Source organism: Arachis ipaensis, chromosome B5 (assembly GCF_059453495.1).
Source record: "Arachis ipaensis isolate K30076 ecotype BB chromosome B5, ASM5945349v1, whole genome shotgun sequence".
Lineage (NCBI taxonomy): Eukaryota > Viridiplantae > Streptophyta > Magnoliopsida > Fabales > Fabaceae > Arachis > Arachis ipaensis.
In genome coordinates this window covers 146,477,411-146,495,819 of record NC_142440.1, presented here as the reverse complement: position 1 = coordinate 146,495,819, position 18,409 = coordinate 146,477,411, and the positions used below count along the sequence as shown (strand labels likewise).

General features: G+C 32.8%; 1 protein-coding gene across 1 annotated transcript; it reads left to right on the top strand.

Annotated features, from left to right (window-relative positions):
- Positions 1 to 17,227: 17,227 nt before the first annotated feature.
- LOC148566129 (uncharacterized) lies at positions 17,228 to 18,193 on the top strand. The gene is made up of 2 exons (XM_088487393.1): positions 17,228 to 17,665; positions 17,945 to 18,193. The coding sequence occupies exons 1-2, from the start codon at positions 17,228 to 17,230 to the stop codon at positions 18,191 to 18,193; spliced, it is 687 nt and encodes a 228-aa protein (XP_088343519.1).
- The last annotated feature ends 216 nt before the right edge of the window (positions 18,194 to 18,409 follow it).

Genomic DNA, 18,409 nt, shown 5'->3' with positions numbered 1-18,409 from the left:
TAATAATAAAATATATAATTACAAAAAATTAATAAAAATAATAAAAAATTAAAAAATAAATTATATTTTTTATTAATATTTTTATATCTTTTTTATTAAATAAAATATAAAACATATTAATTTAATATTTTTACATATAATATTTATATTTATGTCTTATTTATTAAATATAATTTTATATTTTTGTATCTATTTCAGTATCATTTGCACGTAAAACAAACGTCCCCATATATCTTGGGAATTGCATCAGCTTTTTAAAGCATTCTTGGGTGACCTAACAATTACTAGTTTAGATGTAAATTCTTCGTCAATGCCATGATTGTTGGAAGTTGGAACTAAAGTCCCCTCTTTTCTCTGTTTTTACTTCAGCTTATCGCAGTCCAACCACTTTTTTTAATGGATTTAGCTAATTATATATATATATATATATATATATTGTGTAAAGACTAAAAGACACTTATTTAAATTATTATCAGGACTTTGTTAACTTATATTTTAAGGACACATTTTTTAAATATTATAAAAAATATTTAGTTAAAAATTATTAAAAAATTATTTTTTATATATTTAAAATAATTGAATATATTAAAAATTAAAAGTTTTTTTTATTATTTTAATAAATCCTTATTATTGATAGAAACTTTAAATATTTTGTTTAATAAATAAATAATAAAATATTGAAATTTAATTTTTTTATAAATTTCTTTTTTGGTACAATAAAAGTTAATTGTTTTTTACTTTAAAAATGTAAAATTAGAATTTAATTTTGATGCGCTATCAATCCGTCATTGTAAATTAGTTTTACACATGTATTCAATTTGCGATGTCATATCAATAAAAATAACTATTTTTTACATTGACTGTGTAAATAGTTATCCAAAAGAAGGGATGTGATTACACGACTATATAAAACGCTTTATACGGTTAGTGTATCAAAATTAAACTCATAAAATTAATATTAATAGTAAATTACCTTAGTTTTCTAAGAAGAGGTATCGAATTTGATTAATGAAAATAAAAAATAATTTTTATAGATGTCTCCTACTCTTTGAATCGAATTTATTCCGATGATAATCTAAATTATTTAAACTTTTAATAATAGAAATCAGATCTTAAATTAAATAAATAAATAAATTGAATAATTCTTAGTAAAATATATAGAAAATGCTTAAGCTGATCCTACATCCACATGATCACATGATTTTTTTTTTTTAAAGAAAGAATGAATTTTCATAGACAATATTTTACAATTTTAAGCCAAGCAAGCAGCCACTTCCTTAAAACTATTTGGCCAACTTTAAATTCTTGTTTCTTATGTGCTTAGGATATGTATGGTTTATAATTATAAATCATCACTATGTATCACTCTAACTCTCTTGTTTTATATTTTGCCATGTATCTCACAATGATTTCTGACTATTAATATATTTTGGATCACTAGCACGTTCTTTCAGAATATGCTCCCTGTCCAAACTTCTACTTGAAGATAAATTGCCCAAATTATGTGGCAGTGCATGCATGGTATCAGTAATAAGTCACCGATTTATTCCCCTCTCTATTTTCTCTTGTTTTCTTCTAATTTTTTGTACCTTTTTTTTATCTTGATATATATTCTAAACAATTAATTCGAAAATAAATTACATACAACCCATGAACTAGATTAGTTCCCTAGAGCCTAGAGGCCAATGTTTTCTTTATTTAAAGAAAATAAATGACAAACTATCTATTAACTTGATTAATTCTAGTTCCCAGTCACCATTCTTTTCTTTATTTAAATTAGAAAAAATAGATGGCAAACAACTATATTTAAGTTGATGTCAAACCTGCTTCTATCAAAGGAACATGCATACCGTATAAGAATGATGATACCAATTTGGCCAACTGATTAATTCTAGCATATCAATTTTGAAGGTTCTCTAGAGCTTAAGAAAGGGATTTAAATTTATGGTCTTTTTTAAATTTGTATATTTTAATTTCAATTTAGGTTAATATCAGTATTGCTATGGAGTCTGATCTGCAATGTTGATTATATAGGAGACAATTTTATTTTGTCTCTTAAAAATTAAATAGAAACAGAATAAATGTAATAGTCTAAACCACTCGCTAGTACAATATTGTCCGTTTTAGTACACAAGGTCTCACGGTTTTGCCTTTGACGATAGCGGGTGGTCTGGATTGTTACAATAAACATGTTACTTTTGAATATATTGAAATGTTATGACTTTTGTTACTTTTGAATATATTGAAATGTTATGACTTTTGCTAGATTGATTATACAGTAGATAATTTTATTTTGTCTCTTATCAAATAAAACTAGAAACAGAACAGAGAAGAGAAACGACACAACCATATATCCTGGTTTAACCATTATGTGCAACGTGACTTACATGGATCTAGTAATTTTCACTATCTTTCACAAATATTATAATCACCAATTTTTTAGGATTTTATCCAATTCTATCTGGGACAAATCAAATTTTTACCCAAACTTGACTTGGCTAGGTTCACTCCCTAAACTTTCAACCACTAAATGTTCACCCAACTTAGCAAGAGAATTTTCTCAGATCATGAATACAAAACAGAAATATATACAAAAGAGTTTGACATAATTTTCTAACTTTTTCAAGATTACTCTCTTTACCTTTTCTCTCAATGGCTTTTACTGATACTTCACTTAATGCCTTTTTTCATTGAAAAAAAAATGAAGAAAGATTAATACTGAATAACAGAAAATTTAATGTAAACCCATTAAGGAGAAGAAAGTTAAGCTCGAAAGCTACAAAGACCCAAACCGTGTGCTCACTCTCCTTACTTTAATTTCTGGCCATTTACCTTTTTTAAATAAGAGTAAAGCTTTCAAAACTTGAGCTTGGTTTAACACCTTTGACTTGTTCTACTTTTTCAAAATCAGAGCAGTAACGGAAAGAAGAGATGGGACATGAGTAGTGATTAGAGTTGACATGCATCCTTACCTAATTTCTTATATTCTCTTTTGCCTTCAAGGATATGAATCATTCATGTATTCTTTGGTTCCAAATTTTGTTTTTGACTTTTGATTTATAACAGTGATATACAACCTCCATTTTCTTCATCTTTTTCGAATGGTGCATGTAGTAGAGAACAGCAAAGAGAACTAAGGTGTCGCAAAGAGTAACTTTTTTATAGGAACCACTTTGAGACAAGAGAATGTGGATGATGATTCTGTACAACTGGACTCTAATAGGACCTAGAGACCGATAGTTTGGAGTGACATCATCCATGAGAGAAATGTTCACATATATATTGGCCAAAACATCTTTGTGTAAAATGCCTAGATCATTATCCCATTTTCCAGAGACGTAAGCATTTACACATATGTCATAGTAATATAAGGCTTCACTAATTAATTTTTTATTCAAATAATTTCACGTCCTTAACATATGAATGAACCATTTCTTCATGATAGTACATATTTGCATAGAATTCTCAAACCTGTAACATCCTGGTTTCCGTGTTAGAGTCGCGTATGTGAGTTGTACGTTTTGTTCGCGTAACGTCTATGATAATTTTTTTATAATATTTAAATAAAATGAATAATAAATTAATATTAATAGTATGTTATTATTTAATTTTATTTGATGAAGGATGGTCACTTGATATTGGGTCTGGAAGATTTAAAAAGCTCGGCTTTACTAATGTCATTTATATTAGTAATTTATCCAATCTTTATTCTAATTAAATACCACCACTTGAGATAATTATTTGAATTTTTACCATGCCCAATTACCTTAATTACCTTCCAAGATAATTAAAAATTAACCTCGCTAACTCATCGGCTCAAAATCATGACAGGCAGCACTTAATGCGCCATGTGTCGCGACGCATGCGTGCCCCCTTTAATTAAGTGACATTAGTCACTAATTACATGTTATATAAGGCACTAATTTTCTCTCTCTCCTTCGAGAACAGCCAAAGACATGCATGGAAGGAATGGATATTTTTTTGTTGATTTTTAGACTTTCGAGCATGATTTTTTTGAGATTTGTGACCCCCACAAAAATTATGATCTTATAAAAGTGACCGTATATTCTTCTTCTATGCAGTGACGTGTGTTTTGTTTAGTGGAATCGCGAAGTGGAGCTGTCCTTGCTAGGAACCAGTTTGACCGAACCAAGGGAGGGGAAGAACTACCGAGTTTTTGACGTTTTCGCTCCGTTTGACCGATCAAAAACCTCCTCCAATATCTTGTGTGTGTTTTGCACTTCACAGAGGTAGGGTTCAACTCATTAATTAGTTAAAATTATGAATTGATATATATCGTTGAATTATTGTCTGTTGATAACTGTTGCTCAAATCTGTGATTGTTAGCTATTAAAATTTTAGCTGAATTACTGTTGGTTTTGTTGTTGTGTTTCGGCCATATTGAGATATAAGGCACTGAGATGTTGGTGTTGAATAACTGGCTAAAATCTGAATTATATAATAGTATACAACTGAGTTTTGACGGTCGGATTTTGATTTGGAATTAATTATAACTAAATGAGTATTTTGAACGGAGGTTTTGAGTGAAAAGAAGCAGAGACTTGGCTTTTGAGAAAGATTTAATGAATAAAATTATTTAGTTATAAATATATAAATTCTATTAAATTAATTGAGTTTGGTTTTTGAAGAAAAATAATGGGTTACAAGAAAGGGTTTAAAGCGGAAGACGGTTTTGTGAAAAATATGATTTTAATTGAATGAAAAATGTTTTATTTTGAAAACGAAAGAACTGTGCCTAATTTACTTATTTAAATTAAATTTTGGATGTTTGAAAGTTTATAAAATATTTTAAATACTTTATAAAGTAACCAGTGAAGACTGGGTCTCTTTTATAGAAGTTTACATTTATTTAGAGTAATTTTAAAGTACGTCAATTTAATTGAAGTACCTTGCAGAATATGTCATTTTTCAAAATTTAAACATATTTATGTATTTTATTCCCATGGGCATATTTATGCAAATTTTTAAAAATATTTATAGAATTTAAGCATAACTCTGATATATTTGGAAAAGTAATTCTAAAGTTAAATCTCATTACCCATTCTGTTTCAGTTTATTATTTTGGAGAAAATTGTGGTATTATGGATAAAGAATTATTATATCTTGAAAGATATTTGATTATGTGATGAGATGATTGAGGTTTGACATGCAATACTATTGACTCTTCTTGTCATCGATTTATTCGGCAGATTTTCGAATAACGGTATGGGCGCTATAACCCAAGAGCGTGCGGGCGCTATAATCCAAGAGTGTATCGGGAACTATACCCCGAAGCGATGGCAACGAGAGACAACGTCCGTAAGGATGTAATTTCGGGAGTGGATCAAAAACTGGTAGATGAGCTCATTACCTGTATTAGGGCTAGACATGCATTAAACTTATTTGCGCATATTTCTTGTATGTTCTAAATTTGTTCTTGTGGTTGTATGTAATGTGTTGTTTGCTCTTGATTGTTTTTTTCCCTATATTCCTTTGTTGTAGTCTCATTGATCTGGGACACGTAGCCAATTTATAAAAAAACAACTTAACTTCTTTCACCCCAACTCTACAAAGAACTTCCCAGTTCTTACCCCCTATCTTCCTATCCCCCCCTTCAGATGGATACGGGTGTCATTTTCTATGAGCTTGAGCAGCCTTATGTATACGAGGATCCTGTCCTTCACATCTTCTATGTGGTGGCCGCGAAACCTCGAGTCTGTAAGTACGTAGTTAAAGATCACCCCTTTCAGCACTCGCTAGCTTCAACCCTCTTCGATCTTGATGCACCATATGATTTTCCGCTGTCGTGGTTACATCCTGATTCTATCCACTATCCTTTTGATTTCATGTATGGAGATTCTGTTCCAGCATAGTAGAATGGTTAGACGGTGCTTGAGCCTAGCCCTGTCATCGATGACTACATCCGTGAGTCTCCTCCAATAGGTTTGGATATGTCGATAGAGTCTCTTTCTACTCGCTTCTCTGACCCTTTCACCATAGATCCTATCGGGACTTCCACCACAGCTTCTGGTCAACCCTTAGCATTTGAGCAGGTTTCTCCTAGTGGTACAACTTTCGCAGGCAACAGCAGTGATGGTAGTCTCCAGAGTACATCAGAGGTAATCGTTATTTCTGACGACAAGGACATCGAGGAGATAGAGATTGTGGATCTGACTTCTGCGAATGATGAGGATCCTGAGATGGATATAGAGATCCTGGACTTGACTTCTAACAGTGATTAGGTAGTGACATCAGCATCTTCTTTTAGCATTTCTCCAGTTTAGTGTGTCTTTTGTTTTAGACTCTCAATTTTCTTTTTCAAGAAACAAGGTTATAAGACTAGGCTAGTTTAAGCCTATAATCCAGAGATGTTTTGAGTTGTATATATGTACATAACTATGAGGGAGTAACTAATTTTTCATCTTTTGGGTGCTGTATATATATATCATAGTTTATTATCATGATTGTGTATGTATCTGCTTATCGCTTTGGTTTGCGTAATCTCGCGTTTCTCTTGGGTTGCGATTTTATTTTCTTTAAGTAAGGTTTTTCATAAAAATCGAGTTTTGTTAACCCGATTATAGGCTTGATATTATTAATAACAGTGTTAGTGTAGTTTCAAGTTGGTAACACTCGATGTTTTGGTATGAGCATGCCATACTGAAAATTGGATCGTTACAGAACCAACTCAGGGTAAACTAGTTTTCGAATTTTAAAAAGATTTTTTCATTCCAGATAACAGTATTTTCAACAAATTTCAAACCTTTTTTAGCCAAAGCATCTAAAAATCAGCTAGATATGTTGAACATAAGGGGCGATTAAATACCACATCCCTGTGAAATTCGAAGTTCATGCTTGAAAAGAAGTGAAAAGGGGCAAAATAAGGATGAGAAAAGTTACCAAAATGAGACTTGAAACCGACGGGATCAGAGTTGCAAAGTTCCTTTACAGACTGAAGAAAAGGTCAACGATTACCTTCAGTAGAGAAACTTGAGGGAGCTTTGGGAGTAGAACGTCCTTGTGGATGAGATAAGGAACGAGGAAGAGGAGACATAGGTGGTTCTTCCTCGGTCATAGGCTTCTTACCCTTGGCCGCATTTGCCCTAGCGGTGCCAGCTTCTGGAGGTGCCGTTGATGGATGGCGAGAAATTGTCTTCGTTCGAGCCATGGTCGCGAGAATGGGAGAGGAGTGTGAAAAGGAGTGTGAGTGAATGTGTATATAGGTGTGTGCTTGCCTCTTTGGAGGAGGGTTTTGAGGAGGACGGTTTGCCAAAGAACCTCTGCAGGTAGCCACCTTCTTTCTCATTGTAATGAACACTAATGAATGCATTTTTTGAAAATGATGGAAGTTGAATGAAGAAGATAAACAGTTTTCAGTAACTGCAATGAATGCTTATACACAAAATGATCTTTCAAAGTATTTTGAAATGGTATTTCAAAAAGGATTTTATGAATATTTGCAAGTAAGCATGTGAAAAGACAAGTAAAAAATATCTTTGAGAATCTGAACATGACTTGACCTGGTAGAAAACATAAAAGTAAATATTTTGAATTTATGATAAAAAATATGATGAGACCCACTTCATAATATAGAACTTTCTTTTGGACCCAATGGTAGTTTTTAAGGAAACATAAGAGACCACCAAAAAAGAGTTTAGCAAGCAACCCTCAGCGTTGAAAAAAAAAACTAGAGGGGTTCATCATCTGTCGAGTTTTGTCTCCTATCGATCTAAAAGACAAAACACACAGAAAATTTTATTATCAAATTAGTTCAAGGATTCAGCACAAATAATGCTCAAGGCTATTCTCAACTTTCTATATTTAGACAGTGGTTTAGTAAAGATATCAGCAAGTTAGTCATCAGATTTTACAAATTGAATGTCAACATTTTTCTTTTGAATGTGTTTTCTAATAGAATAAAATCTCACTTCAATGTGCTTAGTTCTAGAATGTAAAATAGAATTTTTTGAAACGTTTATAGCACTCATATTATCACACAGTAAGAGAATACTATTGACTTGCAATTTGTAATATGCAAGTTAGGTTTTTAGCCACAATAACTGTAAACAACATGAAGATGTAGTAATATATTTAGCCTCAGCTATAGAAAAGGCTCCAATGGCTTGTTTCTTGCTAGATCACACATTGAGTGACTATCCAAGAAAACAGCGAATTTTGGATGTGCTCCTTCGGTCTACTCGATCACTGGTAAAATCTGCATCACAATAATCCACTATGCCAAATTCATCAAATTTAGGATATCATAAGCCAAAATCAAAAGTGTCATGAATATATCTAATGATTCTCTTGATGGCTGAAAGATGGGATTCTTTAGGTTGTAATTAGAATCTTGAACAAACTTTAACACTTTGAACTATATTAGGTCTAGATGAGGTGATGTACAAAAGTGAGCAGATCATTCCTTTAAACCTACTTTCATCCACATATTTACCATTTTCATCCTTTTCAAGTCTAGAGTTTGGATGCATTGGTATGCTCATTGGCTTAGCATTTTTCAAACCAATTTTTTTAACTAACTCTTTGGCATATTTTCCTTGGTGCATAAAAGTGCCACTAGAATTTTGTTTGATTTGGACTAAGAAAAAATGTGAATTCTCCCATCATACTCTTATCAAACTCACTAGTCATTGATTTGCTAAAATCAGCACACAAAGATTCATTAGCCGAGCTAAAAATAATATCATCCACATAGACTTGGACTAGGAGAAAATGATCATTAGATTCTTAATGAAGAAAGTTGTATCCGTGATAGCTCTTTAAAAATCATTTTTCAATAAGAAAGATCTAAATCTTTCATACCAAACTCTAGGAGCCTGTCTCAAACCATAAAGAGCTAGAACTTTTGAAAGTTTAAAACCATGGTTTGAAAAATTTTTATTTTCAAAACCGGGAGGTTGAGCCACATATACTTCTCTATCAATGATACCATTCAAAAAGGCATATTTAACATCCATTTGAAAAAGTTTGAACCCTTGGTATACGGTATATGCAAGCAACAATCTTATGGCCTCCATCCTTGCAAGCAGATCAAAAGACTCGTCAAAGTCGATTCCCTCCTCTTGATCATACCCTTGAGCCACAAGTGTTGCTTTGTTCCTTGCTATGCTACTATCTTCTCCCTACTTGTTTCGAAAGATCTATTTTGTTCTCGTCACCTTCTTCCCATTGGAGCTTGGTACTAGTGTTTACACTTCATTTTTCTCAAATTGAATAATCTTTTCTTCCATTGCTTTGACCTAAGATGGGTCTTCAAGAGCTTCCTTTATAGTTTGTAGTTTAATTTGAAAAATGAAGGCAAGATTGTTTTGTTTCATCCTCCTTCTATTTGAAGATCTAGTGGTGACACCTTATGATGGATCTCTAATAATGAACTCTTGTGAATAATTCTTCAAGAATTTTCATTCTCTTGGTTTGGGAGACTTAGGATTAGATTCAAATGAAATTTGATTTGATTGGCTGCCCTTTTTAGAGTTTTCTGCAGAAGTGGGAGATAAAACTAGTTTGTCTCCTGCAGAATGATCTGCATTATCAGAATTAGGTACAACTTGCTTAGATTATCTTTTATCTTGAACTTGTGCTTTAGTTTGGTTCTTCTCAGCTGAGTTACCTGCATCCATATCTTCTACAACACTTGGGACAGAATTAAAATCATAGAAAGTAACATATATGATCTCTTTAATGGTCCTAGATTCTTTAAGGTATACTCTATAAGCCTTGTTAGAGGTTGAATATCTCATAAAAATACATTCATATGACTTTGGATCAAACTTTTTGAGATTATCTTTCGTATTTTGAATAAAGCATTTACATCCAAAGACATGAAAGTATTTTAGGTTTGGAGAAGTTCCTTTTCGTAACTCATAGAGGGTTTTTTTAACCGTTTTATGATAGTTCTATTTAAAATATAATAAGCTGTATTTATAGGTTTAACCCAAAGAAATTTGGGTACATTACTTTCACAAAGAATGGCTCTAGTCATTTTTTGAAGGTTTATATTTCTCCTTTCTACAACACCATTTTGTTGAGGTGTTCTAGGACAAGAAAAATTGTGTGATATACCTAAATCATTACAAAATAATTCAAAATCTTAATTTTTAAATTCTTTTTCGTGACCATTTCTAATAAAAAAAATTCTCAAATCTTTTTCATTTTGAACATTTTTGCACAAAATATTGAAGGCTGAAAAGGCATCATTCTTGTGAGTTAGGAAGAGAACCCAACCGAATTTAGTATAGTCATCAACCACAACTAAGCCATAGTATACCTCTTAGATTTTGAGTTCAACTAGGACACAAAAGATCAATGTGTAACAACTCCAAAGGCCTCTTAATTGAAACGTCTTTCTTTTATTTGAAAGAAATTTTGGTTCGTTTACCTATTTGGCAAGCATCACAAGTGATGTCTTTGTCAAATCTCATTTTAGGAAGATCTCTAACTAAGTCCTTTTTAATTAGCTTATAAATTTAAAACATGTCTGCATGTCCCGATCTCTTATGCCATAACCATTTTTTCGAATCTATGGAGGCGAAACATGCTATATTTTGTTTTCTAAGTTCCTCTAAAGTGAGACTATACACATTGTTACATCTTCTAGCAACAAATAAAATATCACCAGACTTTTTATTTACAACTAAGCATTTCAACATTTTGAAAGTAATACAATATCCCAAATCACAAAGTTGACTAATGTTTAGAAGGTTGTGCTTTAAGGCAGCCATCAACCAAAAATACATGTCTATGAAGGTAGAAAAATTCTTACATACTTTATCTACGACAATGATCTTGTCCTTTTCATCATTTCTGAAAGTCACGAATTCTCCATCGCACTTGTTGAGTTTGATAAAGAATGTGGACTTTTCGATCATGTGCCTTGAGCATCCACTATCCAAGTACCACATATCCTTTTTCTTCTTGGATGCAAGGTAATTCTGTATAATACTTTAGGTTTTGATGTTAAACCATCTTGGTTGCCTAAGAACACTGAAATTGCTAACAACCTTGTACATTTTTTCCCAACTTTTCTTTTAAAAATAAAACATTGATAAGATGAATGACCATATTTTTTCATGTTTGACAATGATTCCTCTTTGCTGATTTTTGCAAGTGATAAGAGGTTTGAAAATTTTTGTTTTTGGAAGTTGAAGCTTCAGTTTCAGCAAGGAATTTTTCAAAAATAGCTTCATTTTTGTCCAAATATCCTAATCCAAATTTTTCAAATAAGGGTCTTTGACTAGTTAATAATTTGTCCAAGTTTTCAGAATTTTGAGCAAATTCTGCTATGTCTTGATTCAAACATTTAATCACTTTATGCAATATTTCATTTTCATTAATTCTGTCTATTAAAGCAATAACCGAGTACTTCTCTTTAAATTTTTCATTTTTAATTTTGAGTCGTTTATTTTCTTCAATTAAATCAACAGCACTTTTGGCTTCACTCAATTTTTCTTTAAGGAATACATTTTCAACTTTTAAGGAATCATTTTTAGACTCATATTCATAGCATTTATTCAAAAGTTTTCTAACATGAGCAATTAAATCATCAATCATTTGATAGAGTTCTTCATTAGTAAGGAAGGAATAGTTTACCTCTTCTACTTGATCTTGGTCAACCACAAAACAAGCTTGCGCTTTGTAATTTGATTCTTTATCATCTTCAGAATTATTTTTCAAGTCCTCCCATGATGCCATCAGCACCTTCTTCTTGTCTTTGCTCATCTTGTCCTTTTTTAGCTTGGGACAGTCATACTTAAAGTGACCATCTTCCTTGCAATGATGGCATATGACCTTGTTGAAATCCTTCTTGTGTTCCTTTGAACTTGAGCATTTGTATTTTTTTTACTCCTCGTGAGTCTTCTCAACCTCTAGCAAAAAAAAAAAAAAAAAATTTCGTCATCTGAAAAATTATCATCGAAAACTTCTTCCAATGACTCAATATTAGATTTCAAGGCCACTCCTTTCTTTTTAGTGTCACGGTTCATGTGGGTGGTTTCATAGGCAAGTAGTTTTTCTTTCAACTCATCATATGACATTTGGTTTAGATTGCTACTCTCAGAGATGACAGTTATTTTTGTTTCTCACTCCTTGGTGAGACTTCTAAGTATCTTCCTCACTAGCACTTGTTCTGTGTGAGTCATCCCCATAGCATCCAAGCTATTGATGATGACTGAGAATCTCCTAAACATCTCATCGATAGTTTCTCCTTCCTTCATTGAGAACATTTAATATTCTTTTCTTAGCATATCGATCCTTGTTTTCTTGACTTGTTCGTTGCCTTCATGGGTGACTTGGAGTTTATCCCAAATCTCTTTTGCTATTTTGCACCTTGATAAGTTATGGTATTCCTCAAAGCTAATTAAGCAGTGCATCATGTTGATTGCTTTTGCGTTTAGCTCCACCTTATTCTTATCTTCGTCTTCCATTCAACTTCTCTATTGGGAGTCACCACTTCTTCTGCACTTATTTTCGTTGAAACTTACGGACCATTCATAATGATCTTCCAAATGTTGTAATCAATAGACTACACAAATATTCTCATTCTCTCCTTCCAGTATATGTAGTTTTTGTCATTGAAAAATGGAGGTCTGTTGTTGGACTGATGCTCAGTGAGTGTGTAAGGCACGATGTTTGCGCCGATGTTGTTGGCCATTGGATCTTTGCTCCAAGCAGTGAAGCTTAATTCTTTGAGACCAAGCTCTGATATCAATTGAAAGTTCTCTATAGCCTAGAGAAAGGGAGGTTTAATCTATGGCCTCTTTTTAAACTTGTATACTTTAACTTCAATCTGGGTTTCTCTCAATGTTACTGTTGAGTCTGTAATGTTGATTATACAAGGGTTAATTTTGTTTTGTCTCTTAATGATTAAACAGGAACAGAGAAAACACATTACTTTTGAGTATACTGAGATGTTGTGACTTTCGTTGGAGTGATTATGTAGGAGACAATTTCATTTTGTCTCTTATCGAATAAAATCAGAAACAAAATAGAGAAAATGATACAACCATATATGTTGTTCAACCACCATGTACAATGTGGCCTACATCCAGTCTCTACCACAACCGTGGTAGAATTTTTACTATCTTTCATAAAGATTACAATCACCAATTTTCTCGGATTCTACCCAATCCTATTTGAGACAAACCAAACTTCTACCCAAGCTTGATTTGGCTAGGTTCACTCCCTAGACTTTCAACCACTAAGTACTCACCCAACTTAGCAAGAGAATTCCCTCAAGATCATAAATACAAAATAGAAATACATATAAAAGAGTTTGACATAATGTTCTGGATTTTTTAAGATACTCTTTTTGCCTTTTCTCTTAATGACTTTTACTGATACCTCACTTAATACCTTTTTCTATTGAAAAGAAATAAAGAAAGATGAATACTGAAGAATAGAAAATTTAATGTAAAATTCTGAAGGAGAAGAAAGTTAAGCTCAAAAGCTATGAAGACCCAAACAGTATGCTCACTCTCCTTGCTTCAACTTCTGACTATTTATCCTTTTTAAAGAAGAGTAAAGTTTCCAAAACTTGATTTTGGTTGAACACTTTTGACTTGTTCTTCTTTCCCAAAATCAGAGAATCAACACAGAGAAGAGATGGGATAGCAGCAGTGATTAGAGTTGGCATGCATCCTTACCTAGCTGCTTCTCTTCCTTTTTCTTTTGGCTTCAAGAATCTGTGCCATTCATGCATTCTTTGGCTCTAAATTTTATTTTTGACTTTTAATTTGTACCAATGATACACAACCTTCATTTTTTTCATCTTACCCAAATGGTGCATGTAGGAGGAAGGCAGCTTCAACAAGATACAATAGAAGCACAAAGATGAAAATATTGTTCTGATTCAACCTTTGATTTAATTTTTGTTTTTATGTCCTAGCTTCTGACTTTTCTTCTTCTTCCTTCTTTGTTACTTGGATTTAGTAATCACCTTTTGTGTCCTAGCCTTTGATTTTTATTTTACTGATTAGCAAAAGGCTATGTTGGGAAATGGTAATGGCTTGAGAGTTACCTTTACATATAAGAGGGTAAAACTAAAAAAAATAAAATTTGATAATGTTCTCTTTGACATTAGAGATAATGAAGGAGGAAAGCAAAAAAGCTTACCAATTTTTGACATGGAGTGTGGCTATTTGACAGTCGATTTCTTTCAGAAGCTTCCTTAAGATGTTGACAAGGGTGGCAATCCTACTCACTCAATTTTTGATAGATATAATGATTCATATCTAAGGAGAATTGGTAAGTTCTACCAAAAAAATAAGAATATCTAATTCAGTTTGTAATTCCGTAATTACAACCTATTTCTTATTATGTTGAAAATGTATAAAATAGAGCAAAATTATTGAATAGAGCAGAGTTATCTTGAAGCTCTCTAAAGTCCTTTGAAGTTTGAAAAATTGTCAACAATCCCCATCAATGACAATAATACATTATCTTTTTTATGATTTTGCTTTTGCTTCTACTTTTGCATCTGATTCTAGGGTCCAACAAAGACGTTGCTATGTCGAACTTTAAAATGTTCTGACATATATCTCTTTCGTGTTATACTACATTTCGTCTACAACTAGAGTTTCAAAATGATATGCTCATGAGATACATACCATAACAAAAGAAATACTACAATAATATGGTCTTTCAGGTCGTTTGTTCTAGGAATCATGATTTTTTTTTTAAGTTACAGATTTAGCTTATAAATCTCGCTTCATTTTTGTCAAGAGACACCTATCTGGCTATGTTTCGTGTATCGAAGGTTGAATATGATACAACTGCAGAAACCAATGAAGCAATAGAAGCTACAAAAGAAACTGATAAGGAACCTGATAATGCTCAATTTTTCTAAGTAGATATTGAATAGAGCAGAGTTACGTTGTTCATAAATTATTTTTACTATTTTTTAGTGTAGAATGTGGATCATAAATATGATGTATTTAGGAATTTTTAATATTTTAAATTCTATTTTCTATGTAAATATTGTGAATGTTTTTGGTATTTATTTGAAAAATTAATCTATGCTTGATTCTTTTTATATTTTGTGGAAATATATTTATGAAAATTAAGTTTTAATGGTGGTAAATGTGAAATTAGTAAAAATTTATAACTATAAAATCAGGAACAACAACCGATTTAGTGACCGATTTAGATTTTTAGTTCAGGAATTAGCGACCGATTTTAGATTTTCAAATCAGGCATTGGCCACCGATTTCATGGCAAATAATTTAGCGATCGAAAAGTTGGTCGCCATTTAGCAACCGATTTACTCAGTGACCGATTTAGCGACGAAAAAGTTTGGTCACCATTTAGCGACCGATTATGTTAGCGATTGATAGTCTTTGATGAGGGTTTGGTAGCCTTGTTAAAAAATCAGTCGCTATTTTCTAATTAGCGACCAAGGTTTTAGCGACCACAAAAAACGATCGCTAAATCGATCGTTATTCCGGTAATTTCTTGTAATGTGAGCTTCCTTTTTTTGCTTGCTTTTAAAACTTTTCAACCTTGATTCAAGGTTAATCACGTGGATTGTAGTGCTAAAGAGAGAAAGAAGTGTTAAGTTGCTTGGTTATGGCCAGAGAAAAAGATTGTTGCTTTCCTCCTTGTTTTGTGATCAGCAACAATTGTCATGAGCCACAAGATCGAGAATGAAATGTCCTCTTTTAGTTTTGGACTTTTTACACTATTGAACTTGTTTTGAGCAATTTATTTTCTTGTACAATAAACATACACGTCACAGATATTTTTGGGCTTTTAATCTAAGACTATAATGTTAGTCATCATCAAATTATTATTTTTATTTTCTCAAACTCAACAAATTTATATCTTTTGTTAAAATAAAATGATTGAAAAATTAGCATATCCTCTTTAAAGGAAAAAAGCTTCAATAATCTACATCAGAAAAAAAATTATACTGTAAAATAGTTTTATATATGCATTTAATTCAGTAACGTCATATTAGAAATAATTATTTTTTATATTGACAGTGTAAATAGTTATCTAACAAAATAAATACGATTGAACGACTGTGTAAACATATCAGTACATCAGAATTAATATCTTTTCAATTAAAATATAGAATAATTCAATTAATTTTAAAATTTTCATGCATTAGATCATTTATGATTTTAATTTTATATAAAATCTCAATTTTTTATTTAATTGAGGGGATTAAAAATTGGATATTTTTCTTAAATAAAATAAAAAAATAAATTAATTTTCCAAACATGATTTTTGAACTTTATTTTTCAGGATACGATTTTTTTTGTATTTATAGCAAGTTCGTCGCATCCTCCGACGAACTCTAGGTTGAGCTCGGAAATAAATGCCTGTTGGAGAGCGGAGCTGAGAATCACAATTTCATTCTCCACTTTCGTTCTCATTGTTGGTATTTTCTGTTTTACAATGTCAAGAAATCTATTTTTATCCATTCATTACGATGGTGAAATAGTGTATGATAAAGAAGGTTCTATCATTTTTAGATCGGGTCAATGAATAATTACCTATATGACACCGAAAGTGAATAGTCTAACAGCGTTGAAGAATCTGATATTGCATTCCATCGGTTAGCAAGAGACCAAAATGGTGAAAACAATTTACTACAGATATCCAACCGAAATAGATGGCAGTTTATTTTATAAAAGGTATATCACAGTTGTCTTGTCTCTGTTGATAGTATATTTATTAGACCATTGTTGTGAGAAAAATTTTTGTTATTTTGAATTAGGTATCGTTTACGTGACGACAAAGACGTACGTCTTATAAGGTTGTGGCACGACCGATGGACAAATATTCACTTGTTGGAATTATTTGTGTTTCTCGTTGAGTTGGGGGCCGAGGATCGTCTGCAGATACTGTCGACGATAGTCTATTGAGTGGAGCTGTTAGATGAAATATCAGACGGAAGATGGTGGATCTAAATATGACACCTGAAGGTAGTCAAGAAGGGTCTAATAATGATGTTCGTAATGCTGACTTGATGGATGACGATGTTGAAAGTCATGAGAGTTCTGGTGTTAGAGATTCGATGATGGATCATTATGAAGTTAAATCCGATGATGGAGACGATGCTGATGATGAACCACCTGAAATTTCTAATGATGATGATGAGGAAGAAGAGATAAACTACTACGGTGACACACAAATCGCTCTGACACAGCCTGCTATTTTTCAACCATATGATTAGCCGGACCACTTCTCTAGGTTGAATCTCGATGCAATGACTTCAGATTGGTCATTTATCCAGGGTGGCCCCGAAGAGGATCCAAACAATGAGTTCGAGATTGGACAACAGTTTCAGAACAAGGAAGAAGTTATGTTGGCAGTTAAGAGGTACAGCATCAGGAGGGCTGCGGAGTACAAAATAGTAGAGAGTGACCAGTTGAGGTATAATGCACAGTGTATCCAGTTCGGACCCGGTTGTAATTGGAGCGTACTAATATCATATTGCCGAAAACAAGAAAAGTGGGAGGTTAGGAGATACACTGGTCCTCATACTTGCATGCAAACATCGATGGGGCAAGACCATCGTAGGTTGGATTCAAAGGTGATTGCTCAACATATTTGCACAATGGTCAAAGCAGATCTAACAGTCAGCATCAGGATTCTGCAAGGAGGTGTGGAGAATCACTTCGGTTACAAGGCGTCCTACAGAAAGGTTTGGCTTACAAAATAGAGAGTCATTGTTAGAATATATGGCGATTGGGAGGAGTCATACAATGAGCTTCCTCATTGGTTATTCGCAATGCAGATGTACTTGTCTGGTAAGATTTATTTCATAATCATTGTTCCCTATTAAAAAATACACCATATACAATATGCTAATTGAAAATGGGTCTTTAGGTACTTGGGTATAACTTGTGACACAGCCTTGGCCTGGTTCTGCCGACACAGTCATTTTCATCGGGTCTTTTGGACGTTTCCACCATGTGTTTAGGCTTTCAAACATTGCAAGCCACTTATTTCCATTGATGGCACCCACTTATATGGTAAATACGGTGGGACGTTGCTGATGGCCATAGCTCAAGATGGCAACGCAAATATTTTGCCTATTGCATTTGCCGTTGTTGAGGGCGAGACGAAGGAGGCGTGGTCGTTCTTTCTTTCATATCTGCGGCAGCATGTGACACCACAACCCGGTGTCTTAGTGACTTCAAACAGGCACAAATCATTGATGGTGCGCTGAACGCCGAGAGAAGTTTATGAAAACCACCACATGCCTTCCAGACATTTTGTATAAGACACATTGCTGCCAACTTCATGACTCACTTCAAGAATAAGGACTTGAAGAAGGTACTGATTAACGCAGCGATTCGAAGTTGTGGTGTGAGTTTGCTCACTCTTTTGGCCATCTGAGGGGCAAAAATGTAGCAATCACAAACAGGCTTGAAGAAATGTCACG

Excerpts from the sequence above, each read along its gene's own strand:
- LOC148566129 (XM_088487393.1), top strand. The coding sequence starts at position 17,228 with ATGACTTCAGATTGGTCATTTATCCAGGGTGGCCCCGAAGAGGATCCA. Across the intron at positions 17,666-17,944 it reads ACAAGGCGTCCTACAGAAAG|GCTTTCAAACATTGCAAGCC; the intron begins GTTTGGCTTACA and ends CCATGTGTTTAG.